The sequence below is a fragment of the Sciurus vulgaris genome (assembly GCF_902686455.1).
Source record: "Sciurus vulgaris genome assembly, chromosome: 5".
Classification (NCBI taxonomy): domain Eukaryota; kingdom Metazoa; phylum Chordata; class Mammalia; order Rodentia; family Sciuridae; genus Sciurus; species Sciurus vulgaris.
The window spans coordinates 124,177,420-124,204,874 of record NC_136465.1 but is presented as its reverse complement, the minus strand read 5'-3'; the positions used below and the strand labels follow the sequence as shown (position 1 = coordinate 124,204,874).

Genomic DNA, 27,455 nt, shown 5'->3' with positions numbered 1-27,455 from the left:
GTACAGATGATAAAGACTTTAAAAAATTTACCATACAATAATGGCATAAATTAATGGTTTTTGCTGTGATATTTCCATACATGCATATATCATGCATTGCCCATGTCCACCCTCCCTTCTACTCTCCCCTCTCCCTTTCTCCCCCACTCCCCTGGCCTCCTTCCCAGTGAAGATGACGGTCTTGTTCCTTGGACTGAAACCAGTTCTGGGGGTGAGGTAGGAATGTGTGTGAGAGGAAGTGGGGGATCCTTGGATAACTTTAAGTAACTAGAAGAGGAGAAAAGTTTGATTTACCCTTTAGATAGTCCATCTGGCTTTAATAGTCAACAGAACTGAGGCAGGTACAAGACAATGGGCCTGAAATGAGATAGGAAAGTAATGATACTGTGGTGTGGAGAGGTGAGAAGTACCATCAGTAGGACTTGGCAAGGAATTGAAACTAACAATGAGTAGAAAGGAAAATTCCAGAATTACCTATTTCTCGTATATTTCTGACCTCACTAATTTGGTGATAGTAATGGATAAGAGACTATGAGGTAGGTGGTGATTTTTGATATATAGACCCAGAAATGAAGATGGAAATCTGGAAATTATTATTTCTTAAATGGTATTAAAATAGTTAAGGAAGCTCTCCCTGAAGCAATGTTTAGAACAAGAACATCAAAGATATTTTAACAGATAATGTGCTGGAGGTGCCTGCTATGAAACATAAAGTGTAGACAGAAGGATAAGAGGAAAACCCAGAGAGATCAGTCTAAAAGAATGCAGATTCTAAACCTCTTTCTGAATGTGAGATTTGCAACAAATGCTGGAAATTCATTGGCCATTAGATGAATACTATTTTCTCCATTATAATATTAAAATATGTCTCCTATTTGGATATCATTGTTAATACATTGTACATATTGTGAAGTGTACACTCATCTAGACAGAATGCCCTTTAAAATTAAGAATAAATATTAATCTCTAGAAGAATGAGCAAATTCCATTTAAGGAAAATTTGTCTGCTCATTCATCAGTTCATTCCATAGAGATAAATTGAGCATCTGCTATGCGGCTGTGTGCCAGATATTGTGCTAGAATTTGGGAATTTGCATCTTAAAAAATGACTCTTTGCTTTCCAAGAGCTCACAGTGAATTAGATCCAAAGTCAGTAGGTCGTTGTTAGGTACAGAAGTGATACAACAGAGGTCTGTACAAGCACATTGGCAATCTAATATTGCATGGCTCACAACTTTCCTAAAACTCAAGAATAGCAGATTGTGAAGTCACTCAAGAACAATTTATTCTATGACTTGTCTCCTTAGTATATGGTATCTGGACACAATCAAATGTTACATTCTGTGATGTCAATATTGCTTTGTTTTCTATCTTTGTATTCAGTGTTATACCATCCTAAGAGAACAAAAAAGAAATTCAATAAAAGCTTTCTCAACTAGGCTGTTTTCCTGCTGATGAACTATTTAGAGAGAAAATTCAGCACTGCAACTGATTAAGTACTTTATGAACTGGTTATCTTAGATTCTCTACCAGTTATAATATTTGTAGATACATATGAGAAGGGGAGGGAGAAAAGAAGAATGAGGAATGAGGAAAAGAGAAGAAAAATTTTGTGTACAAAAATATAAAAAAAAAGTGAGGCCACAGTAATAACTCTAAAGATACTGAAAATAATTTAAGATTCTCATTAGCAAAGAAGAATATTGGTACATTATAACATTGCACCCATGTGTTATTATTTTAAACTTGTAAAACACAAGAAATCTTGAGTGTTTTATAAGCACACAATTAGTTACAGCACACTTAGCTCTCTTAGTTGAAATGGGACTTAATATATAAATTCAAGTTTCCAGTTAAAACAATCATAAATCTTTATACTGTATACTAAACCAGGGAACTGCATTTGTTATGATGTTTAAATATTGAACTTATTGAAGATGAGAATTATTTAGCTGTTGACATGACTTCTGCTCCTGTGCTTCCCTGTTATGTCATTTTGCTTTTATTAAGTAGCACTGCTGACTTCCCATGATTTATGGTGAGATTAGCGCCAAATCAATAATGGGTGGTTTTGTTGAGGTCCTGCTTACTGTTGGCTATTTTACCTTTACCTGTTATTGCTAATTCTTTTCTGGTGACAAACATATTGCCCTTACCTTACACCTCCTATTCTCTTCCTGATCCTATTAAAGGAAACATGGAGGGCAGGGATAAGAAGGAGGGAAGGAGTGAGAGAGAGAGAAAGACAGGCACACAGACAGAGACAGACAAGGTGACACCAGGCAGTGCAAATTCATTTTCAGAAGATGCTTGCAAATGATTGAATGCAATCTGTGCTTTAAATCTCCACTTTAAACTATCCTATATTTGAAACAGTTGTTCGAATAATTTTGAGGTGAGTTGATATGCTCAGCCTGTTTCTAGGATTTATATATTGAGATGCTTTTATTCTATCTTAAAAGAAATAAAATTGAATATTCTCAGCAGATACTTTGGCTGCCAGTCACAAGACCTTAACAAGTATCATGATTAGAAATCTCAACTCCCAACTTCAATTACAACATATGATCGATTTGTGAGATTACTAAATGTCTGGCAAGATAGTCAGTCATTGTTTGAAACTACATTTCACCTATGAAATCAACTTGTTGAAAGCACATCTGCATATATAATGCCGATGTGCATCATCTGCCTCCGGATTATAGCTTTGAGAATGTCTTAGATAGGTTGTAAGGAAATTTCCTTATGAATAAAGTTGATAATAAGAGCTGTAATTGGAAATTTTTATTTTTTATTGGTTCTTTTTAGTTAGGATTCATTTTGATTTAATTATGAAAGCATGACTATAATTTGTTCTAATTCAGTCCCTAGTACTTCCCCTTTCCCTCCCCTTCTTCAGGCCTCAGGTTCCTTCCCTCTACTGATCTTTCATTTACTTATAGTTTTTTTTTATTAGTGTCTTATGGATGCACATGATGGTGAGGGTTACTGTGGTATATTCGTATATATACATCTGAATGTTAGGTCAGATTCATTCCACTGTCTTTGCCTATCCTATCCCTTCTCCCTTCCCTTTGTTCCCCTTTGTTTACTCCCCTGATCTTTCTTCTATTCTTTTTTTAAATTCCCTCCCCTTATTTTGGATTAGCTTCTTCATATCAAAGAAAACATTCTCCCTTTCACTTTTTGGGACTGGCTTATTTCACTTAGCATGATAGTCTCCAGTTTCATCCATTTACTGGCAAATGCCATAATTTCATTCTTTTTGTTTGGTTGTTGGTTTTTTAAATTTTTAAATTAAAAAAAAAAAACTTTCATTCTTCCTTATGACTAATATTCCATTGTGTATATATACCGCATTTCCTTTATGCATTCATATGTTGTAGGGCTCCTAGGTTTGGTTCTATAGCTTGGCTGTTGTGAATTGTGCTGCTATAATCATTGATGTAGTTGCATTACTATAGTATGCCAATTTTTGACAAATTCACATTTCACCTACCTAGTGGTCTAAGGAAACACTTCTGGAAAACTACCTCATCAATGGATGATTGCAAAGGTAAAAACACTCATAACATGAATGAAAAGTATTCATATATGCAGGCTAAAAATCTATAGGTCATGATAGAATTATTTCCAGTAGTACTGTCTAAGGATTCATTCTTTCTGATGTTACTGAAATGACTGAAAGAATCAGATATTGTCAGGTCATTTTTAATTCTCCCATGATGGCCTCTGAAAGTCACTTTGCTGCACTGCTGTGCCCTCAGCCCAGCCTGGCCTCTCCAGTGTATACCCACTCTCTCTCAGGATAGAGTGCTTGCATAGTTTGCTTGGTCCTTCCAGAGTGCTACCCAGTGAATCGCTGAGAGGAAACTGGTATAGTAGTGCTGTCACCTTGTGTTATATACAGTTTAGGTTTGTGTCACCCCTGTTGAGTATTATGGATATTTTCATCTTTTTTTCTTCACTCTTCCATGATGTTGCATATCTTTTGCTTCAGAATAGGCCTACCTGATTTTTCAGGGCAGTTCCTTTCTCTTTATCTAGTACAAAATGGGAGTTCCATACCGAAACCCACAACGGTAGACTGATCTCTATTCAAATTAGGCACCCACTACCTTTGTACCAATTTTATGGGAGAATGGACACAAGAAAGGAGTATCTCTTGCAAACGTCACTAGAAAGAAGCTCCAGAAGTATCTTAGTTGCTGCTGAGTCATCAGATCTTGTTTAGTCATATGGCCATGAAGTGTGGGAGTTGTAAATTCAATGTAAATTCATAAAGTAGGGAAGTCAAGTGTGATGGTCGATTTTGTATGTCAACTTGACTGGGTCTTAGTGAATAAATATTTGATCAAAGATTATTCAAGTTATTTCTGTAAGGGTATCTTTTGGATAAAATTTACTAATATTGGTAGACTTTGAGTAAAACAGATTACCCTATCTGATGTGTGCGTCCCTCATTCAGTCAGCTGAAGGCCCAGGAGAACAAAAGGTAAGTACAAATATCAAACCCAAATCTGTCTGTGTACAAAATGTGTACATCCTCCAATTAAATATGTTTTTTCCTAAGAAATGTAAAACCTCTAGGTACCATGTAATCATTTTACCATAAATATTTTCCCACATTATTTTCTAAGTAGAGTTTGACTAATATTGATATGCCCATCATGCATTCTTGAAATGTTAATGCCTACATAACTGATATTCTTAGATGTCTTGTGCATCTTTAAAACAGCTTTTATAGCCAGGTGTGGTGATGCACACCTATAATTCCCACAACTTGGGAGACTGAGGCAGGAGGATCATACATTCATGACCAGCCTCAGCAGCTTAGTGAGGCTCTAAGTAACTCAGCAAGACCCTGTCTCGAAATAAAAAATAAAAAGAGCTGGGGTGTGGCTCAATGGTTATGTGTCCCTGGATTCAATTCTCAGTACCAGAAAAATAAGCAAACAAACAAACGAAAAATAGCAAACAGCTTTTGTGTGTCTGTGTATGAATAATCTTCCATATACAATTACAAGAGGCAAAGACCTGGATCCAGCAGTAGGGCTTGGGCATTTCTATGGGTAGAAGAAAGATGACAGAGTGGTGGTTTTTTGAAGGCATGCATTCTCTGAGACGTTGGTGCTTTCCTGAGGGAAAAAATATTGTCTACCAAGAAATATCCATTTGATTGTATTTGTGTAATAAAATGAAAACAAGGGGAAAAGTCTTAGGTAGCTTATGAAACAAGGTCCTCTCAAATCACTCACAATATGGAGGGTTATACCCAGGTGCCAATGTGAAAGTAACATGAAAATCTGTGGAGACTAGAAATGCATTGTAGGTGAATTAACATTATATCAGATATTCTTGTGCCAACTGTTGAATTTGCTTAGTGGAATGTCATTACAAAATTTATCTATAATTATAATATAGTGATTCCATTGTAGAAACTCATATAATAACCCCTTTTGACCCATTTTAAATTATTATGATTTGGAATTTTTAAGTTCTAGAATATTCCAATGCTGTTTGCATGTTTTTGAGGATTTCAGGTATTGTACTTCCTTTTGATGCTGTTCTGAAGAGAGCAAACAGATTTTTTTCTATTTATTAAACATTCCTGAATGCCTACTATATGTCAGGCTTTATGCTAAACCTTGGGAATATATGGGTGAGCAAGATTTCATTGTTGCCCTATAGAAATTCTCACTTGTGATATAATGAGACAGACTCTGTATTTGTCAGACTAGGCTAAACAGGAAAAATAAGAAAAACAGCCTTCAAATCTCAGTAGTTTAAAACACCCAAGGTTTATATTTTGTTCAGGCTATCCCTCCATCACAGGTGGCTTTGGGGTGTCAACTCTGGGTCCTCCTTATACAGCACCAAGGTTAAAAGGCAGACATGATCAGGTATATTATTAGTTGCTATGTTATTATAGCAAGGAAAATAACCTCATTTTTCTCACACTGCATACAACAGAGCTAAAAATTGTACTCATAGAAGCATTCTGGACGTCCATGCCTAGTTATTAAACCTAATATGTCAGAAAGGACATCTTAGTCCTTGATGGGGTGTCATAGTCATGTTGACTTAATAGAACTTTTCTATGAAAAATTTTAGTTACTGAAGATTCAAGAGCGACTCCAAGAATTCTATCAGCTTTGCTTTAGAAATTCACAGTGGATACATTTCCTGGAGCTTTCTATCTATCTATCTATCTATCTATCTATCTATCTATCTATCTATCTATCTATCTATCTATCATCTATCTATCCATCTATCATATGTCTATATCTAATGAATACCATTTATCTCAGTGAAAGATGGTTGATGTGTTCTGCTGAAAAAAGCTTCAAGGTGTTATAAGGATTAAGAAAACAGTTTCTGGAAGTCTGATTACTTAGTTCACATTCTAACTCTTCAGTTTATTAGCTGGAGGACTTGGGAGGTTTATATCTATGCTCTTCACTACAACTGTGAGGGAGGACAATAATGTACTTACCACATAGTTCCTTAGATGTGTTAACATTTTTAACATTGTAAAGTATTTAAAATAATTCCTGGCAAGTGTTAGTGTTTGTGCTTTTAAAGTAAAATACATAAATCAAGCAAGTTGTTAATAGGCTAATAAAATGGACCAGTTTTCACATAACTCAAATGTGAGCATTATTCCACAGTAGTCAGTCTTGTAAATAAATACCAATGTGGAAATGTCTCAAGATGTCCTTTACTACCTCCAACAATATTTAAACAAGGGTTTTAAAGAGAAAGCACGGATTCAATGGAGGTTGCTCTTTCTGTACCTGTTTCCCTTTACTATAGCCACAAAAACTTACCCTAGAGAGAAACCCATGGAACCAAACTAAGTAGATTCTGATGTTTGTAATAAGCACAGAGTTTGTCACTCCAGTTACATAAACTGGGTGGGTGGAAATGTACTGTACTAATCAACGGTAAAGGTGGTCTTCCCAGGTGTGTGCTTCAAGAGCATAAACATTAGCTTCTTTATAGCCACCAGACATTGCTTTTCTAGTCATACCTTTTGAGGATTTACTGGGGCTACAAAGTGAAGGGAGCATTTTTTCCCCCTGACCATTGCAATTATTGACCTTCATTCAATTTCACTATTTCCAAGTACAGCTCAAAGACACCTTACAAAAAAGTGTGTCTTTATGATTAAAATGTTTTATTAACTGGAGAGAGAAGACTGTCATTCTGGGTCTATGTTCTAGGTTTTTGGGGGTGTGATTTTTATTTTAATCTTGTTACTTGTGTACCTGTAACGATTTAAGATGAGTTTGGCCTAGAGTGGTTGTTGAAGTAGTAAAAGATTATTTTATTGAATGCCGAGCCACCCTTACCCATTTTGCTGCTACTAATAGAACATTAATGTTCTTATTAAATCACAAAGCACCAAGAAAAACTGATGCAGAAAGTGTTTGTAGATATTCACCAATTAGCAGAGACCTATAATTCCTATTTATGGAATAACAAATAAAGCTAAGTGATTTTTTTAAACCTCAGTACATTTCAACCAAATGTAGTAAGTGAATTTTTGCTGTTAGGAGATAAAAAATTACACTAGACATTGTGTGCATAATATACCTACTTTACAATTTTTCCTGACTGTAGCAAGCATAACATTTGAGAATAACGTAGAACTTGTCCTGTGCTTTGTACGGGAAATGCATAGCTTTATAAATGATAATCATAGTTATTAAAAAGCCAGAAATTCATTTATGGTTAATCCTTATTATTACATAATTAGATTCATACTTTGTAATAGCAATGAAATAATGAGAATATTCTTAAATAGATAAATTTATGACTTTGAAAATATTTATTTCAAAGCATGGTTTAAAAGAGTTTGAGTTACCATTTATTACATTCTCACTACAGTCATAATTGCATTTATTCTTTCCAGCATTGTGATAAGATAGGGATTAGCACCACTAGTAGATAGATAAGAAAACTGCTTTTTTTGTAGTATACAGAAATAGGGTCACATTGTGAATAAATAGCCAAGTCAGAATAACCCCATGACTAGATGATATTCTTCACCCTGTGTTTGTAATCATTGCCTCATATTTATTGCCTGCCTGACACTCTGAAATCTATATCCATCACTGTTTTCTTTATCATCATCACTATCACCAGCAAATGAACATTCAGTAGTACAGGATACTTTACTTATTAGTAAACTTTTAATTACTCATGGTAAAGAAAGGGAAAAAAAAAAAACTTAGGGGAAATTAAAGTCCACATATAATTCTCATTTTTCAATTTTAGGAGCAATTGGAAAAATCTATTATAATAGAGTTTTTCATTATAGTATAATAGAAAAAATAACAAAAAAATCAATATTAGATATTAGATAACACAAAATTGTATCACAATGTTTTAAAATAGGCCTGCATCTCATAAGAAGCTACTTCCTTGTTATAACAGATTTTTTGTTTCAAAGGTAATAGTGTTTGCCATCACTTTCCTGGGATTCTTAGAGTTTGGGTCTATGGACTGCAATACTCATTGATAATATGGTGTCAGTCTTTTGCATTACAGTCTCCATGACTCATCTTAAGGATGGGAAAGTTGAAGAAGTCAGTGCAGTGCTCTATCTGGGAACCCTGTGCAGTACCAACCTTAAACATTTATTAGCAACTTGGTGTTATTTAATAGGCTTCAGAAATATTTTATGCTTTAAAGTATGCTCCTTTTTGGCTTATTATGATAGTTAAAATTCTTGCATTAGAAAGTCATTTTTTCATAGTTTGAAGACTTCAAAATTCAAGGGTTATTTACTGAAATTTCAAATATTCATGATAAAGGGTGATTGCTCTATGTGGCAGATAATACAATTTGTTGTCCATACCAGGCCACGTTTCCAGGACAAATCTAATAGGAAGTCAGGGAAACAGTTGGAAATCAGGACTATCCAAGGAAAACTGGAGGATATAGTCACTCCAACTATAAGTATCAGTTAGCTTCTGTTTTAAGCTTTAGAGGAGAGCAAGTTTAGTCTCAGTCTAAACATGATTATAACACAGAAGGGCTAAACAGATGGGAGAATTCCAAAGATAAATTTCAAATATTACATAATTTTGCAGATGATTATTCAACACCAAGTGAAATTGAACCCATAAATCTTCAAATTACTTCCCCCTATTCCCACAAATTAAACCAAATAGATTAAAAACACTATCCATTGAGGCATTGGAAAACCCATGAGAAAGTGAAGTTACTGGTCCAGAGTCTAGAGGAAGATGAAGACCAAGAGCTACTAGTCCAGTTCTGTGTCAACACATAGAGGAAATTTTCAATGTTAGGAGGAGTGGTGTAAAGACTAGAAGTTCATCAGTAGCCTTGCAGGTTCCAGGAGACTGCATAGCAGGCCAAGGATCACCAAGAAGGGAGTCCTGGTGAATTACTCGTATTTTATATTAGAAACCCAGCCCCCTGAAGTTAGAAGGAATTAGGAGAACAGCACTTCCCAGACTCAGTCTGAATCATTTTAATACCTGAAATTGGATTGAGGTGAACATGGATTGTTAGGATGCACTTGGCAAAAGCAAAAGTGATCCTTCTTTGAGGGAAGATTACCATCCCAATATCAAAGTAGGATCACTTTTCAAATATGAAAATAAAAACACCCGGACATGGGCCTGGAGTTATAGCTCAGTGGCAGAGCACTTGCCTAGCATGTGTGAGGCACTGGGTTCAATACTCAGCACCACATAAAAATAAATAAAGTAAAAAATATATTAAAAAATAAGCCACCAGACAAACATGAAGACAGGGCAACATGAACAAACCCCAGCAAAAGTAACACACAATAATGATCAAACTGCAGAGTCATGGCACTAAGTTACCCATGAAAAGAACTGTAGAAGAGTGTGAGTGACAAGCCAATGAAGAAATAATAGACTAATAAAAACACTGAATGCAAAAGAAGGTAAAAGAAGAGAGGAAAAAGAAATCAAGAGCAAGTGGAATAACTAGAAAGCACTCCGGTGATGGTAGACTTTCACCCAAACATACCAGTGATTACGTCAGATGCACATGGGCTAAGTAACCCAATTAAAAGGCAAGATTGTCAATGTAGACCAAAAGATCAAAACACAAATACATGCTGTTTAACAGATTAATCTGAACTTTAAGGAAAAAGGTAAACAAACAAAAAAAGAAAACATACATAATATGCAAACACTAAAGAAAGTTTAAAAACATGATATTAATATCAAAATGAATCTGTGGCAAAATTGTTGCTAAATAGGAACACTTCTGATTATAAAAAGTTAAATTCCTCAGGAGAAGTCACATGATAAGGGACTTTTTTTCTAATGTCATTACTTATATATCATTTCCATTTCCACTAGAATTAGTAAAAATAATATTCAGTTCTCACTATGGTAAAGTACTTCACACACATTAACTCATTTAATAGTAACAACCCCATCAAATAGCTTAATCATTATTCTTATTTTGCAGATGAGGAAGTTTGAGAATAAAGAGTTTACCAAAGTTATGTAGTATCTAAGCATTGGGACTGGAATTAAACCCAGGCAGTCTGGCATCCACATTATGAGTATAAATATTTGGGTAAGGAAAGTCTAAATGGACCAAATGCTTTTTATCTTTCTCTCTTATACACATTTCAAACCAGTTTTCCATGGATGGTGTTGGACCTAAAATATCCCTTTCCCTCTGCCTCAGGTAGTAATTTAAATTATTCTTCCACTTCTTCCTTTCTGAATCTCCTAAAAACCAAAAGATGGTATTTTTTCTCATAAGTCAACTCACATTTCTTTTGAATTTATTTAAACAAAGAACAACTGAACAGGTTGAAAGATTCTGGTCTTTCTTGAATATGGGATAAGCCAAATGCTGTGGTGCTAGAGTGAAAGAATGAGAAGCCTTCTTGTTCTAGCATAGTTTTCTATACTAGGAAATGTTCATTCTAGCTAGATTTTAAGTGAATAGAAAACATGCATTCAGGAATTATTCTCCATTAGTTACCTGAAGACATTTGCCAGGAAAAAACTTCTATTGCCTCCTATCCTAACCAACCCCTTCCCCACACAGTATCACTTGCTTACTACCCTCCTTTTCCTTAAAGGGTGAAAGATATCACTGTCCAGACAGAAATAACAGTGGCTTCCAGGCTTATAAAAATTGGAGACCATCATGCCAAGTGAGATAAGCCAATCTCAAAAAACTAAAGGACGAATGATCTCGCTGATAAGTGGATGATGACACATAAGGGGGAGGGTGGGGGGAGTTAGTGTTAGGGTTAGGGTTAGGGTTAGGGTTAGGGAGGGGGACAAGAATGGAGGAAGAAAGGACTGTTTAGAGGGAAAAGAAGGGTGGGAGGGGTGGGAGGGGTGGGGGGAAGGGAAAAAATAGTAGAATGAATCAAACAACATTACCATATGTTAATTTATGTTTATACAAATGGTATGCCTTTAACCCATGTACTAACAGACAAACAACATGTATCCCATTTGTTTACAATAAAAAAAAAAAAAAAGAAAAAAGAAATCTATGTGGTCTCTCCTGTTCTTCCAAGCTTTATCCAGTTTCAGTTTCCAGGAAGGAGGCTTTTTTTGAGAGAAGAGAGTGTAGAGCTCTATGTGTTACTGGGAACTTCTTTGTAGTTCCTTTTTGTTGGACCCTGTAAGCAAGGGGCCGATGGGCATTTGCTTGCTGATTATCCTCCCTAAGTAATGTAGGAGCATAACCACATTTGTCACGCACCTTATCCTCCACCGTTCTCCCCTCCTTACTCCACTGCTGCCTCACCACTTTCTTGTCTCAGGGCACTTGCGTATGCTTTTCCCTCTGCCTGAAATGCTCTTCCCCAGCTACTGGATTGATTGGCTCTTTTCTCTGTAGGCCTTTGCTGAAACCTCACTTTCTCAGCAAAACTTCCCTAACTATACCAGCTAACCTACATTCCCATCTCAAACATGCCTCTCTTCCTCTTGAGTTCATTTTTCTCTTGGGGAGGGCTAAAATAACTTTAAATTTTTTGCTTAGTATATATGCTGTTTTTCTGTCTTTCTAGATAGTTCCATAGGGACAATGGTTGTTGGCTACTTTTTTCACATTTAGAACAGTGCCTGCCACTTAGTGTGTGCTCCAGAAATAATAGTCAAATGAACGAATAGAGAAATCTGAAACACATGGCCTGTTTCACTGGGTTGTAAGCCTAAAATAGGAAGCATGCTCCCAGATTATCACTTACTACTTTCAGACATCTTTGGAAATTTTCATTTAATTTATTTTAGCTTCAATTTCTTCCATTGTAAACTGAGGATAATAGTAATTAGTTCAGAAACTAATTTAATAATGACAGTAAATGGGAACTACTTACAGTGTAATACTGAGGGTTTTATAAGAAAAAATGGTATGATCTAAGTTACCTACTGATGCTAGCAACTCCGATCTGAGAAATGGAGGTCAAAGTAGGATGAGGAGGCTCAAAGTTTCCTTGAGGAACTCAATGACGAGCTGTCTCTGACATTCTAGTCAACTTTTCCTTTTAAAATACCAGTCTCTATATTCGAGGGGTAGAGGGGAAAAGTGGGGGAGTTGGGTCAGGGATCCTAAATTTTAAATAAATAGAGATTGTTGTATTCTCTGTGTTTGTATGTGTGTGACTGCATGCACAGTATTATTTGGGAGTGGTGGTGAATCAATCATTTTAGTGTTTGTTTACTGTGTTCCATTATAGGAAATGTGATGCCATTTCAATTATACCACCATATTTGATGTCAAGTGAGCATATAATTCTTAGGTGTAGGATAATTGTCACCACAAAACATTCATGAGAAAAATTTCCTAACAGTGTTAAGCAGCATTATGGAAATTACTCAAGAGAGAAATGCTTTAAAAAAAAAGAATGGTATAATTTCTAACTGAAATATGAACTGTAAATGGCTGTACCAGCATCAACCTTGATGTATCCATTTGGACATTTTCCACATCCCTGGTGGTTAGTCTAACACCAATTAAAGCATCACAGATTGCTATTATCTTCTTGCATCATTATTTTCATGAATTAATTTTGTTTTAAAAATCAGACCTTTTCCAAGTGAGAATAAATTTAAATATCTGAGGTACAAACGTGAAGCTAAATGTCAGGACCCATACATATCTATATGACTTCAGATTCTGAAACTGCACAATCTTGGGACTAATCGTAGAAAAATTAAACATGGAGGAACTGACTTTCTGGTTCACCAAATCATTTCCCTTGCTGTTTATAGAGAACCCAAATACTAGTTCTAGTTTCTTACTTCTAAATTTACATTTCTCTTTATATACATCCATTCACTAATTTGTTCATTTATTCATTTTCTGTCCATCTACTCTTCATTCATCCACTGTTTTAATCTCTCATTAGACATCATTTATGTGCTCCTTTGTACTAAGGAAACAAAATAAATGCTAGTGTTTTTTCTGTAACACCTCATAGTTTGATGAGAGAAGCAAACAGTTTAATAAGTAATCATAATATGATGAAATATTCTTAAAATAGATAATGGACCAAGTTCTAACTGGAAGAATCATGATACGGAAACATATCTGGGACTTGAAACTAGTGTTGTCCAGGCGGAGTTAAATTGTCATGAAGAGAAGGAGATAAATGGGCACATCCAGCAGCATACAGTGAGGCATGGCTGGAGTTGAGCACATGTACTTCTGTGCAGCCTCTGGGAAGAAGGGGAGACGGAGCTGGGTGGGTTGGAGTCTAATAATGACAAACTGTGTATATCATGAGCAGGAATTTAGATTTCTTTTCTGTAATAAGATACATTTTGTAAATCATCTTTTAAGAAAAAATGATAGCAAAGAAGAGAAGGAACTATAAGGGACAAGACGAGTTAGGAAGACAAATCAGGAAGTTATTACATGACTGCAATTGTACAAATGAGATGGAATAAAAGTCTTGATTATGATAGGGCCTAGAAACTGGATAGAGGTAAAACATGGAAAAAAGTTATGCTATTTTAAAAAATATCCAGTGGAGATATATGAAATTAAATACTATTTTCCAAAAGACTTTCCATGTTTTTGAACAATGTAAAGAAAGTGGAGCATTGAAAATAGAAGAGGTATGTTTCTCCCTCTGCTCCTGGCTTTTTCTAAAGTTTATGAAGCTCCTCTAAATTTTCTTGAATGCCATCCTTTGTCTTCAGGATTTGTCTTTGAGTGTCATACCTGTGTCCCCTGCAAGGCACGGCACTGACCCACTTCATGTCTGTCTTGGCTCTGATGTATCTGGATAAATTCAGCTACATTCAAGGGGAAACTCAAACATGAAAGTTCTACTTTTCCTCAGACCAGTGTTTAAATCTTACATTTCCTGGTTGGGCAGGGAGAGGTGAAGGTTAGCAATTGAGGATAAGGGGCCTATTTTTATTAATCGAGAACTCCAAATCTTTTCCAAATTTTAAAATATAATTATCTTTTATGACATGATTTGTCTTTTCTTCACTATTACTTTTAACTGTCCTGACCTCTCAAATTTATGTAGGCAGTTTTAGTTTTACTTTTAATTCATGCTACCAAAACCCTGTATTATCTGATTTTTAATTACTAACAACTCCTCCAGATGATTTAATTATATATGTTATTGCTATTCACAACTTTTTTCAAATTCTAAATTGCTATTCAAATATTTGAAATTCAAAAGTATGTTTTGAGAAATCTACTTTGGGAAAGAGAGAACGTTTAAAAAAATCTTTTTAAAGTCTATCTATAAAATGTTATAAATTACAACTGAAACATGTCATGATCTCATTCAAACCGTTAACCAGGGTTACAGAATCGACAATGAGTCAAGAACTGCAAAGTTGACTTGAAAAGTGAATGTCCATGGATGGCTAGACTCAATCTCATTTACCTGCCTTAAAGTGTGTGAGATTCAAGTTCATGCCTCAGCAAATCATGCATTACTGTAAGCATGGGTGTTCTGAAAAGCTTGGAATGGTTATGACTACTAAATACTAAATCTTTTAATTCTAATTGAATGTTACTACATACTATTGCTTCTATCATTCCTTTATACTTTTGTGTTAAAATGACTACCAACTGATTTCAATGTAACCTTCTCACTTGATTTTAACAAATTTTTTTCTTTGGTTTGTTCAGGATGCTTCCCAAATTATTCATAAGCATTCTTACCATGCTTGTTTCAAATTTCTTATAAAAATCATTGTAGAGCCCATTGATAAATATGCGTGTCTCTGAATTATAAACAAAACTGAGAGTTTATAATCTTCTAAGGGGGAGGCAGATCCATCCCTACCATGAGCTTTTTTGGAGGTAATGGGAGATTGCCTTGCTGTCCTTGTGCTTGCTGAAATCCTCTCTTTCTCCCATGTTTGCTTCCTGTGATAAAATGTTGAACAGTGGAGTGCCTGACCTGTGTTTGTTTCTTAGGCAAACGTGTAAACTCTTCAAGTTCGAATGGAGAAGTAGAAAGAGAAGGTTTCTGCTGTGCCTGATGACAATTTTTTTTTTTTTTTATTTTTCCACATTCAAATATATTTTGGCTCCATGTTGGAGCATTAGTTGTGGCGAATCCTAGTGTTGGTCGGATTCTAAGGAAGGGGCAGAAGTTTCCTTGAGAAGTAAAGATTCAAAACAACTCCAGAAATGATCTCCTGTCTTGGTTTATTTCTCACAGAGCAGCAGGTGTGTACATCATGGTAACAGAATTAACCATGACCTACTCTTTCTTATAGTTACCATTAGCATTCCAGGTGCCCCTGATGATGAACTTGGTATAACTTTAGAGGACAAAGAACTGCTTCAGTGGTCAACCAGGAAAGACAATATTTTTTTTAATAAAAAAAGTGGGGAGAGTCATCATTCTTTGGAGTGATATAAGGTCCATACATTGGACAATTTTTTCACCAAGGGACAATATGTTATAATTGGTGAAGCCAATATTGTGGCTTTGCAGTATTGCTTTCCCAAGATAGAAAATGGATAGTATAAAAGCCTGTATATATTCCTTAACCTCTGGCTATTAATTGGAAATTAGCATGAAAAGTACTAGACCATCAGGCTTTCACTTAATCTCCATAAACTAAAGCCAGACTTAATTCTTACCTAAAGGTCCATTCTTTATATATTAGCATTTCCCTATATTGAATGTTAGGTCAAACCTGCACCAAAGTAATTACAAGTAGCAACCAGATTTAGCTACTTGTAATTGCTTGGGTGGAAATTTGGAAATTTGAGTCTACTGAATTGTGATTATATTATTAGAAAAACCCAGGGAGGATTATAGCTGAGAAATAAGGAAAACAAGTCCAAGTACCCTGCACATTAGACATCATTGTCTATGTCGTCCTGTCCTTCCAGAAAATGGATTTTATTTCTACAACATGCAGAGAGGGAATATTTTTATTTTAAAGATTTACAGCATGTGGAATGATCAGTACTAAATTTAATTATAGGAATTATAGGGAAAAAATAGGAATGGAAAGGAGATAGAAATGTCCTGCTTCTGGCATGTTCTCAAAAACTGCTGGTTCTGGCTTTGACCTTCCTCAAGTTATATCAAGCCCCTTTCAAAGTGACAGTAATATATCCTTCATCCAGGCAGGTATCTCAAGGAAAGATTGTTACCAAGAACCATTCGTGTTTGTCACTCAAACCAACCAGGAAGTTAAGAGAAATTGCTCTTTTAGTAATCTCTAAACCACTAGAAAGTATTTCTTCCAAGTTTTAGCCTTTCTTAATTTTTTCTCATGTGGCATCTTACTTCTGCTCTCCTTCATATGTAGCAAAGCTAAGTCTTTGCAAGGTGTGATTCTTGACCAGATTTAAACTTAAAATAAAACTTTACTGTAGAAAGTGAACTAAAACTATCAATTCAAATGATTCCTTTGCAAATAAGAGAAATTCCATTTGAGTTTAAAATTTCAACTGTCTTTAAGAATGTGTGAACTATGCTGGCATATAGACATAATATCTTTAAAAATTTTCATATTTCCTTGAGGCATTTATTATTTATTTGTTTAGTGATACAGAGGATTCAACCAGGGTTGCTCTACTCTGAGCTACATCCCCGTTTCTTTTTATATTTTATTTCGAGACAGAGGCTTGCTAAGTTCCCGAGGCTGGCCTCAAACTTAGGATCCTCCTGCCTTAGCCTCCTGAGTCACTGGGATTACAGGTGTATGCCACCATACCTGGCTTTAAGGCACTTAAAGTAATCATTTTTCTGTCTTAAGAAATTTTTGGATGTTTCCAAGAAAGTTCTCCTAATTCTGTATGCTATTGCCTTAACTGTTATATTCATGTGTTACTATGTTTTTTTGGTTTTTATTTTTTCTAGTTTTCCATCTGCAACAAAGAGAAAGTATGTCTGCTGTGGGTCCAGGGGAAGAATAAGGGAAGTCTTGTCTTAAGAAATCTGAGAAAAATCCCCAAGCAATTTATTAACTTCCCAAAGAGAAAGCAGAGAGTACTTTGTTTTCCTCATAGTGAATGTCATCCAGAGACAATCAGTTGATCAGTTTCTGAGTGAATTGATGTGCATAAATGGCAGTGCAACTATCATCTGCTTCCATGAGTCACGTAGGAGAGTTCATGGCAGGCACACTGTACAGCTTTCAAAGTTCCAAGAAATGGTGCAGGTCCATCTGTTCAAAAGATTCATTTCCAGTCAGGATCTTTATTTGCACAGCACAGGAAGCTCAAAGCCATTGACAGATGTTGTATTTGTGGTGAGTTCTCACTAGTTCTGCATTCTAATATAATGAATAGGTCTTTTAAATAAAATGATGTTTATTCTGCTGAGTTTAGTTGGTCAGGACCAAGTTTTAGAGAATCAGTGCATCTTAGGAAAAATCTTAGTAGTGGGAGGTTAGAAGGGAAGCTCACTGAATCCTACCTACTAACTTTGCAGATAAGAACATTGAAGATTCTGGGATTTCTATGTGACTTATCCAATGTTTTAAAACTATTTTGACACTGGTAAAAAAAAAAAAAATCTGGTCTCCTGAGTAGCAGAATGAGACTACCTCTTCTCAGTCATAACTGGTGCTATGTTTTTTTTTCTTTTTCTTTCTTTCTTTCTTTCTTTCTTTTTTTTTTTTTCCTAGAAGTCCAGGAGATTATAGGTGAAATTCAGGGAATATCTATTTTCTGCTTCCACACTGGGTCTCACACTGAGTTGCACCTAAATATAAACAGCTACAGAAATGCTCTCTTTTGTTTGAAATAACTATCTTTCCACTCACCTAAGGCTGACAAATTTTTTAAGAGTTTATACAAAAGATAACAGAATAGCTCAAGGTCATTTAGTGGAAATGATGACCCTTGCTGAAGTATTATACAGATGGCCTTTACTAACCCAGTGTTAAAATAAACATTCAAGTCCAACATCAGAAGTTCTTTTGCAGGAAGGAAAAGGTGCAGAATTAAATGATAATATGACAATAGAATCTTCAGGGCTATAGAAATCACCTCCATCACCATGAAAGTAAAATATAGGCTCAACTTTTATAGTAAAATATAGGCTCAATTTTTATATAGGTGGGCATATTGATGAAGGTGTATGTCATTGTCTTATAGGACCTCACCTATGCATGAAAGCTATCTAGTCAGCTTGCTCATGCATATACATCCCAAACAAACAGGTTTCTTTCATTTTGGAATACCTTATTGTGTAAGATGCTGTGAGATAGGACAAGAGCATTCATGTATAGTTATAACCAACTTAACAACAGCTTTTCTCTGGCTTAAATGAGAAAACCTGCTACTGCAGCATAATGATGTTTTAATTGCACATTTTGTACACAAAAAGTGAGGCAGGAGCTTAATTCTTGTACTTGTAAGAGCTACATTTAAAGAATACATTGGCAGTGAAGCATCCATTATATTCCAAGAAAGGAAAAGTTCATTTGAATCAGCACTTAAGATTATGAAGGTGTTCTATTCTTCTTTTTACAACTTGATCGAATAAGTTAAATTTATTGGAATATTAGTTTGAAATTGGGTCTATTTGGGATGTTATTCAGCAGCTATGAAGATTGGACATAGACTTCTTTGGAACCTGATGCCTACTCTCAAACTACTGCCACATTCCCTTGCTTTCTATTTGTTTAAATAATGTTCATTAGTTCAAAAATGCACGTTTCTCCAATAACATGGGCATTTAGTGAAAATTTAACTTTTTTAAATGAAAATGACTGCAATGTTCAGAAAGCATTGTCTCTTCTATTATTGTGTGTTTGTATCTGATATTATATATACCAGAATATAAATGTTGTTCAGCAGTCCTCATAACAAGATTTTAATGACCATATTATAGAAGAGAATATGTTATTTTGTAAATCAAGCTAATATGACATAAGATTCACACTGATGCTGTGCAGTTTTGATGGTGATATCACAGATTTATGTAGATGGCAAACTTGACAACTGAGATTTAAAAAATAGGGGAATGTAGGATAGAAATAAAAAACTAGGTCAGAGGAACCATCAATGAAGAAGAAGAGATTTAAAGATCTGCAATTTATTTTGGCATAATCATAATGACCTTTAAATTTTAAAGCCTAATCCTAAATATATGTCTTGCATGCAAAGACTGATGGCATCTGGCCCGTAGCAAAGAGAAAGAAAGAATGGAATTCTGTATCTGAGAAGACTAGTAACATATGCTCAGAAATAATCAGGGGCAAAAACTGAGAGCATTCAGATGCCTAAAATTTATATATATCAGAATACTAACAGCTAACAGGTACAGCACTCCTTGAGTGTTCCTTTGCATGGCACTGTTCTCAGCACTTGATCTAATACTTCTCAGCCCTACGGGGCAGATGCTAGTAGTGTTGCTTTACTATGATCATGAGGTCAGCAGCAGAACTGACCACTGACCCTAGGCAACCTGATGTCAAGGCACAACCTTTGCAAAAGACATCAATGGTCACATTTTTGATGTATGACTTTTATTATTAACAGGATTATGAGAAGAAATAATTGTAAAAACACAAAATTAACTTTAATTAAATCAGTATTTGTAGATAAGAATACAACCTCTCCATATGAATCATATGTATCACTTTTTGTATCTTATTTGAGAATTATCATTGTTACCACTTGTCAATTATTTAAAAGGCATTTACTGGCTCAAGCACTCGGCAAAGATCATTTGATTTAATCACAACAACAAATATGTGGGGTAAATTAATAATATCCTCATTTTACACACAAAGAGACAAAAGCTCAGGAGTTTAATTTTTTTCAATCTTGTAGTGTTAGAAAGTGATAGGACAGGTGGTCTGCCCACAGAGCTCAGGCTATTTGGCATTATGTCTCTAATCATAGTTATATTGTCTCCCACTGATAACCTAGTAAGCAGAATATAAACAGAAAAAAAAGGGAATTTGGCTTTAGAAATATAAAGATTTTAAAAATTTTGCTAAAACATCTTTTACACTTGAGGACAAAATAGTTTCTAGAATATCCTTCCAACATTCTAACTTTAACTTGGAGACAGATAGAGGGCATTTCAAAATGCTCATATTATAAAATGGAAACAGACTAAACTTAATGACTGCTTTATTTCAAATTTAACTAATGTCATATTTGTCTTAGTCTAAATTGGTGAATAGATTTGACATGATTTTAGCATGAATTTCTGACAAATGTAATCCAGATTCTATTCTAGATTTGTTAGATTGGGTCAAGTGGATGTTTTGTTCTTAAGGAATTATACTTTTTGTTCAATATTAGCAGATTAGCCTCTTCTTTCTGGTGAATCATTACCAGCATATCGTTGTGCTTGTGACTGGAGAAGCTATGGTTGAAATTATTTTTCTCTGTGTTTTGCATATGTTGAGCACTCCAGTGGTTGCAACTATCAAACTGGCTGGTGAGCAGGACACACAAATAAGATTTACATAAAAAAGAACAGCTGTGTGAAATATCGCCCATAGAAAGGCAAATGTACTGAGATAGTGATTATAGCACAGGAAGCTCCAGGCGTAACCGTAATCATGGCAGGACCCTTTCTCTCCCTCCTGCAGTATTTTATATCTATTGCCCTCAGAACAAGAGAGTGTACATTCATGGTAGCAACTGCCATTTCCCGTCCTGTAAAACTGATTTTATTGCAATCTCTTGCTTTTAGTTGCTGAAAATCCTCCTTAGAAGGTAAAACGTCCACTGTTTGGCCTTTTTTAAAAAATACAACTTGAGTGAAAAGAGTAATATTTAAGTTCTAAAAATATGGCAATGTTCAAGTTAGTGTGTTAAAAATTACTTCCACTTTTTAAAATGTTGGATTACATAACCATTGCTTAAGCAACTCTTATATACCAGCGTGTTCTAGTTTATAACCCACACAGGAGAAAATGGAATGTAGTTTGTCCCCAGCCCTGCCACTAGCAGGCATTCTATTTAAACTTGAATTATTTAGCCTTACTTATTTAATGAGCATATAATTATTTAATGGTTGGGTTTTTTTGGTTTAATTTTAGACATTGACTTCGACTTAAAATATTGTTTGAATTTTGCATTTAGGTAATTTAAATTGATGATAATATTCAGAATCATTTCCTGTGTATTTTAAAATATATTAAAATATTTTAAAATATGTGTTCCATATATTTTAGGATTTGCCGTTTAATTTGGTATAAACCTAGAGTTTGACAGGGAGAATGCTGATGTGTTCATATGTGTTCATCTTATACTGTGTTGAAAAGGGCAAGTAAATGTCCGACAGCATGATGCTTTCATTCAACTTTAGTGACTTATTTAAGATTTATGCATTTAAAACAACTCACATCTAAAACTTTTCTTTCATAAATCTTCTGTGTTGAGAGAGCTAGCAATACTTGATCCTCACAGCAAAACTGTGAGATTAACAAGGGTTTCTTCCTGAACATATTGGTAAAATGAGCAGTCACATGTAACATACAGTGTGGTTAGTATTCTCACCATCCTGGCCTAATCTAGACCTCTGCATGTCAAACTGTAATGTGTCGTCCGATGAAAATCAAATAAGTAAGCTGGGCATGGTGGCACATGCCCTTGATCCTAGCAATTTGCGAGGCTGAGTCAGGAGGATGGCAAATTCTAGGCCAGCCTGGGCCACTTAGCCAGACCCTGTCATAAACAAAAAATAACAAAAGGCTGGGGATAGAGCTCAGTGGTAAGATGCCCTGAGGATCTAGCTATCCTGAGCACTGCAAAATCAATCAATCAAGCAATCAATCAAAATGAATCAGATTGCCATTAGAAATGATTTATGCTCTATTCTTCATCTCATTAAATGTGCTGGGATATTTTTAAGATTAATAATCTAGGAACTTTATGTGTAGCTTGAGTATGAGAAAAATTAATTTCAATTATGCTTCAGCACATGCTTATTTAGAAAATAACTTCTTTTAGCCATGTTTAAATTTTGTTTCTTTTTCTATCAATTTTATCTGATAGAAACATAGCATCATAAAGTGTGTATTTATGATATTCCCATATTCGTGAATATAGAAACATATATATAGTGCAAGTATGGATTACATACTATGTAGTGTAGTATATGTTATACATTTTTATGTTTTTATAGGTGTGTACACACACACACACACACACACACACACACATGTGTATTCCCTAGAGATGGAGAATTGGTTGTTTCTGTTACATAAACTTTTGGTATTGCACTATAAATTTGGCTGTGTTTTGTCAAAATCATGTGAAGACAAAGCTCTGCCATAAAAATTATTGAGATAATCTCTTCTCAACTTTACGTAAATCAACAGGATCAACTATTAACTTGGAATGAAGATGTTAGGATGCATCTACCATAACACAATAGATTACTTAAAACCTGGGATTGATGTGGCTCAAGAGAACCTGCCACTTGCTTTCAGCAGTCAAGCACCAGGTTCTTCCAGCTCATTCTACCATGTTATTTCAGTCATCTACCCTGAACCCCTGCTGAAGCTAAGCTCTTTGTTCTCTCTCAATTGCCTTCCTCCCTTTCTGGTTATTGTAGTACTCATTTTGGAAATTCAGTCCTCATGTTACGTTTCATAATTTTTCTTACTAAGAAGAGAATTATCAGAAAAATCAGGTGAGTCTCAGCCAATGGAAATCAAAGATTGTGTTAAATCAAGCTTAAGGAGAAAATTTATCATGAAATAATGTTATAATGATCAATGATCTCCATCAGTAACCTGAGATATAATGTCTGTAGAAATGGTAGAATTTCCTTCCCACCTTCTTACACTGATACTCAGTCTGGGATCCTCACACTACTCGTGTACAGTGGCCATAAGTATGACAGACAAATTGGTTATGAGGGTTACTTTTCTGCCTCTGTTTTCTCCTGTTCTCAGAATCTCTAAAAGTCATCAGGCCCTTCATAGTTGTAACCTTCAATCCTTAGTTCAGTATCACCTATGGTTGCTCTCTGCATGAGAATAAAACACATCAAAGATGCAGGCCAATACTCCTTTGGTAATGTTAGTTGCCACAGAGACATAAGCAAGATGGCTGCCTTCATGCATGAAAAAACACTTCTGAATTTTACATCTCCCTTTTGTAGTATAATTTGAGACTAGCCATGGCAGGGCACTGTCCAGAACTAGTTTATGATGTGGTTTCATATTTTCCTTTTTCATAGTTGATTAGAAAACAACAAAAGAAAATAAATAAAAACCAACCTTTTAGTAAAAGATTTATCAAGCATAAGTACCTATGTCACTTAATAAAATAAAAGTAAAGTGTCTGCAGTAATTTTAAAAATTCACTTTTTGTTATAACTATTATTGCAGAAGAACATTAGGTAATTTTTTTGAGCCTACTGCCCGTTATTAGGGTAGAGTTAGAAATTCATTGACATAGTAGAATTCTCTCTGTTTCTCTCTATATATATCTATCTACTTGTGTATATGGAGATAATGTGTGTTATCAGGTACTCTATTATTTTTTCCTGTATACAAATGTTCTTTGTATTTCATTGGCATGAAAATTTACTATATAGCTTCCTAATATTTGAAATAGCATTAATACTACTATGCTAGTCAATTTTATGAGAGTTTTTGAGCTTTTAAACTTTGGTGAATCTCTATACTATTCTTCATTCTTCTTTCCAAATATTTTCACCATCACAAATAGGTGATTTTTCTGACATGTAATTGAATTAAATAGGCCAGCAATTTTTAAACCATCTCAAGACTGAATATTATAGAGCCATTCCCCAAGAACTTTCTTGAGAATGTGATCTGGTTATTTTCCAGTGAACAAAGGCTTTTTTGTTCCCTGAGGGTTGGTATGATGTTTATGATCTTTGGATTATTTCCACCAAACCAGTGCAAAGGACAGGGATTCCAGAATCATTCTATGGTTCCAAGGAGAATGTCATCACCAGTTGAGATTATCCTGGTCACAGTTAAAGTCATTCAAATAACTGTGAAAGTGACTCTAAAAATACTGAAAAATGATAACAAGAAAAGTTAGGACACTGTTACAAGTCAGAAATACTTGAATATGATAATCCTTTAAAATTCAGCAATGTATTTGATGTAGCAAATACCAGCTTCATATTGATTGCTAACTTTGTTTAATTTTAAGATTGTAACTGTATTTTGAAATGTTGATTATATTTTCTCTTTCATTTGTAGGTAACCCATTAACCAAGGATAAATCAAGTGATCCTCCAGTCTGATTTCATTGAACATATGCATAGAAATTTAACTCTTGAGGTGATCTTGAAGATTTTTATACTGCTCAGAAGAAGGGCTCCAGAGTCTATTTCCAAGGAATTCTATGACTCACTACCAGCCTCTTCTAGAGACCAAGACTTTAAAAATGTCAAACATGAACTTCTATGTCATAAAGACTTCATCAGATTTGAACTATGCTCTACTTGTGAAGTTGCAAAGGGAATTTGAAGTTGCTGTCTGCTGAGCTGGTGAAGAGTTAGTGGTTTTTAGGGTGACATCACAGTCACCTTTTGGCGTCCTGGATCCAGCTGTGACTGCTTTTCTCATTTCTGAAAGCTGTCTCCCAAGTGCACTGTCCTTCTGTCATGGATGTGTTCCTGGGTTCCTTGTTCACTGGTGAACGGGACTGTACACAGCTTTGAAGACACTTTCTTTGAGAACTTCTTTGGCATGGCGTAGACTGAGACAATTTTCTTTGTATCCTAATCTTGGAGCTCTAAAAGCTTATGTGTTTTAACATCTTAAGGTTGCTTTTGTTAAAGGAATGGAAATATATACCCATTGATAATAATTATTGTTGGCAAGTAATAGTAATCTGAGTACATCAATCACGTAAGAATGTATAGACAAGCTGACATGTTCCCCCAAGGTTAACCCACTACTACTCTGTCAGTTAAATAGCTAGTAGTTAGAACTGGATCACCATCTTCATCATACAATACTTTGTATTCTAAAGCACTCTCCCTTTCTATTCGTTTTGTTTTGTTTTTAAGTAGACTTTTTCTTCATTTATTTTTGTTTATTTTTTCCCTTCAGAGAAATCAGCAGTGAACTGTCAAGGTATTATGTAGCCTTCAGATTCAAAAACTCACCAGGGATGCATGTGCGTTTCTGATGCTTAGCTTGAACGTTATTCACTTAGACTTCTGGATTTTTTTTTCAGATGGCTTTTCTATCTCATTTTTAAAGATTGTCTCTTGCTTGATCTCAATAACTGTTTGAATGCTTACATATTTGTTCACTCTGTTGATAGAATAAATTGTTCATTTTCCTTGGTCAGAAATTTATAAATATTTGCTTACAATTGTTCCATTCAAATGATTTCATAGGCCAGTATTCTGTCCACATTTTCATGGTCGTTTTAACGTTTGTGATTTTTTGGTTTTACAGGAACGTCTTATAAATATTTAAAAGCCTTAAACATTTATGTACTTTTTTCTAAGTTATTACAGAATGTATAATTTTATACTGTATTTAATTTGTTTCATTTGTGATGTGGAAGAGGGGAAGAATGGAAACGGCCTCACCATTCTGTCACGATGTTGTGTAAACCTATAGATTGAAGGAATGTAAAGGGAGGGATTTCTGTGTACTGCTCGTTTTAGACTAATCAGAAGATGTTTCAGAAATTATCTTATTAGCAGTTCCATCCTGTTAAAGAAGGTGTGAAAATGTTTTGTAATTTTAGAATTCAGTGACAATGGCAAGTTAGGCATACACTGGTTTTCATGAGGGAGGCTCAGATGTCCTGGAGAGCTTTGGTCTGTTAATTTGTAAAAATATTCAAAGACCAATATATTATTCAGACACTTCACTGGAAAGAACAACTAAGAGTTTACAATTTGTTAAAATTAAATTTGAAAATATTCTTTTAGCAGTAAACTACAGTCTATGGCCCCACAAGTATGGGGAATGAAATGACTTCCTGCCTCCATTTTAACTGTGCTTAAAACTAACCAGAGGGCTCTGAGTGGACTTTACAGTGGTTTGAGACTACATGAAATCATAAAGAAAGAAATAATAGTTGTGCTGGAGTTTCTGCATCAATTAGAATATCATTAATTTCTTTAGAACAAAGTGGAAAACTATATTATTTTAGAAATTATGAATTTGTCCTAGGTTCCTTTGAAACTATAGCTCATGCTTTGGAAATTCTGTATTATATACAAGTGTAATACATGCATATTAATAGAAAAAATAAATGGAATTTCAAATATACTAACTAGATTATCCCCAGTAGATTAATGTTGTGACTATTCAGAAAAGGTGAATAAAATTGGGATATAAAATGAACTCTCTTTCATAAGTACAATTTGGAGAATCTGTTCTTTTGTTATACTTTAAAGTCTTGTCAGTTACTATCCAGGAAAGCCTCTGAATTCCTAAGGAAGCTGTCATAAATTCTTCACTATTCTTTTCATAAAAATCCATAGCAAGTACTGCCATTTATGTAAAGTTTCAATATTTGGTTTGCTTCTTTGCTAGGAAACAATGAAATGGATACAATTACCTTTGTGCTACTTGTCCATAACTTGACTATAAGCAAAATTGGCATAATTTTGCAAGTGCAAATTCATTTTATTATGAAATTTGTTAATGCTGTTCATTATATATGTTATAATGAAAATATGCATACAAATCAAAAATATGACTACCGTTGTTAATATTTAAATATTTTCACCAAATACTTTTTCTTTTGACTTAGCTTAAGATTCATAAGAAGTTACAAAAAATAACACAGAAGGTTTCTAGGTACCCTTTCCTCATTGTCCCATAGTGATAACATCTTACAAAACCATAATACCTTGTCAAAACCAGGAAACTAACATTGGTGCAAAACTACAAATCCAATATAGACTTTATCTGGATTTCACCAGTCTTCACACTTACTTTGTGTGTATGCATATGTTCTTAAACTTTTTAACCAAGTTTGTATACACATCCATTGTATGTTGGAACATGATTAGTAATATTATAGAGTGT

General features: G+C 34.8%; 1 protein-coding gene across 4 annotated transcripts in view; it reads left to right on the top strand.

Annotated features, from left to right (window-relative positions):
- The window catches only part of TAFA2 (TAFA chemokine like family member 2), a 445,765-nt gene extending 418,695 nt beyond the window's left edge, over positions 1-27,070 (top strand). For 3 of the 4 annotated variants that reach the window (XM_079139701.1, XM_079139703.1, XM_079139702.1), the window contains one exon: positions 24,651-27,070. In XM_079139701.1, coding sequence (XP_078995827.1) covers positions 24,651-24,662 — 12 coding nt within the window. In that variant the 3' untranslated portion in view covers positions 24,663-27,070. Of the gene's footprint in view, positions 1-15,441; positions 15,661-24,650 lie in introns of those variants that run through there. The other variant, XM_079139704.1, reaches the window with a different exon arrangement.
- Positions 27,071-27,455: the final 385 nt, after the last annotated feature.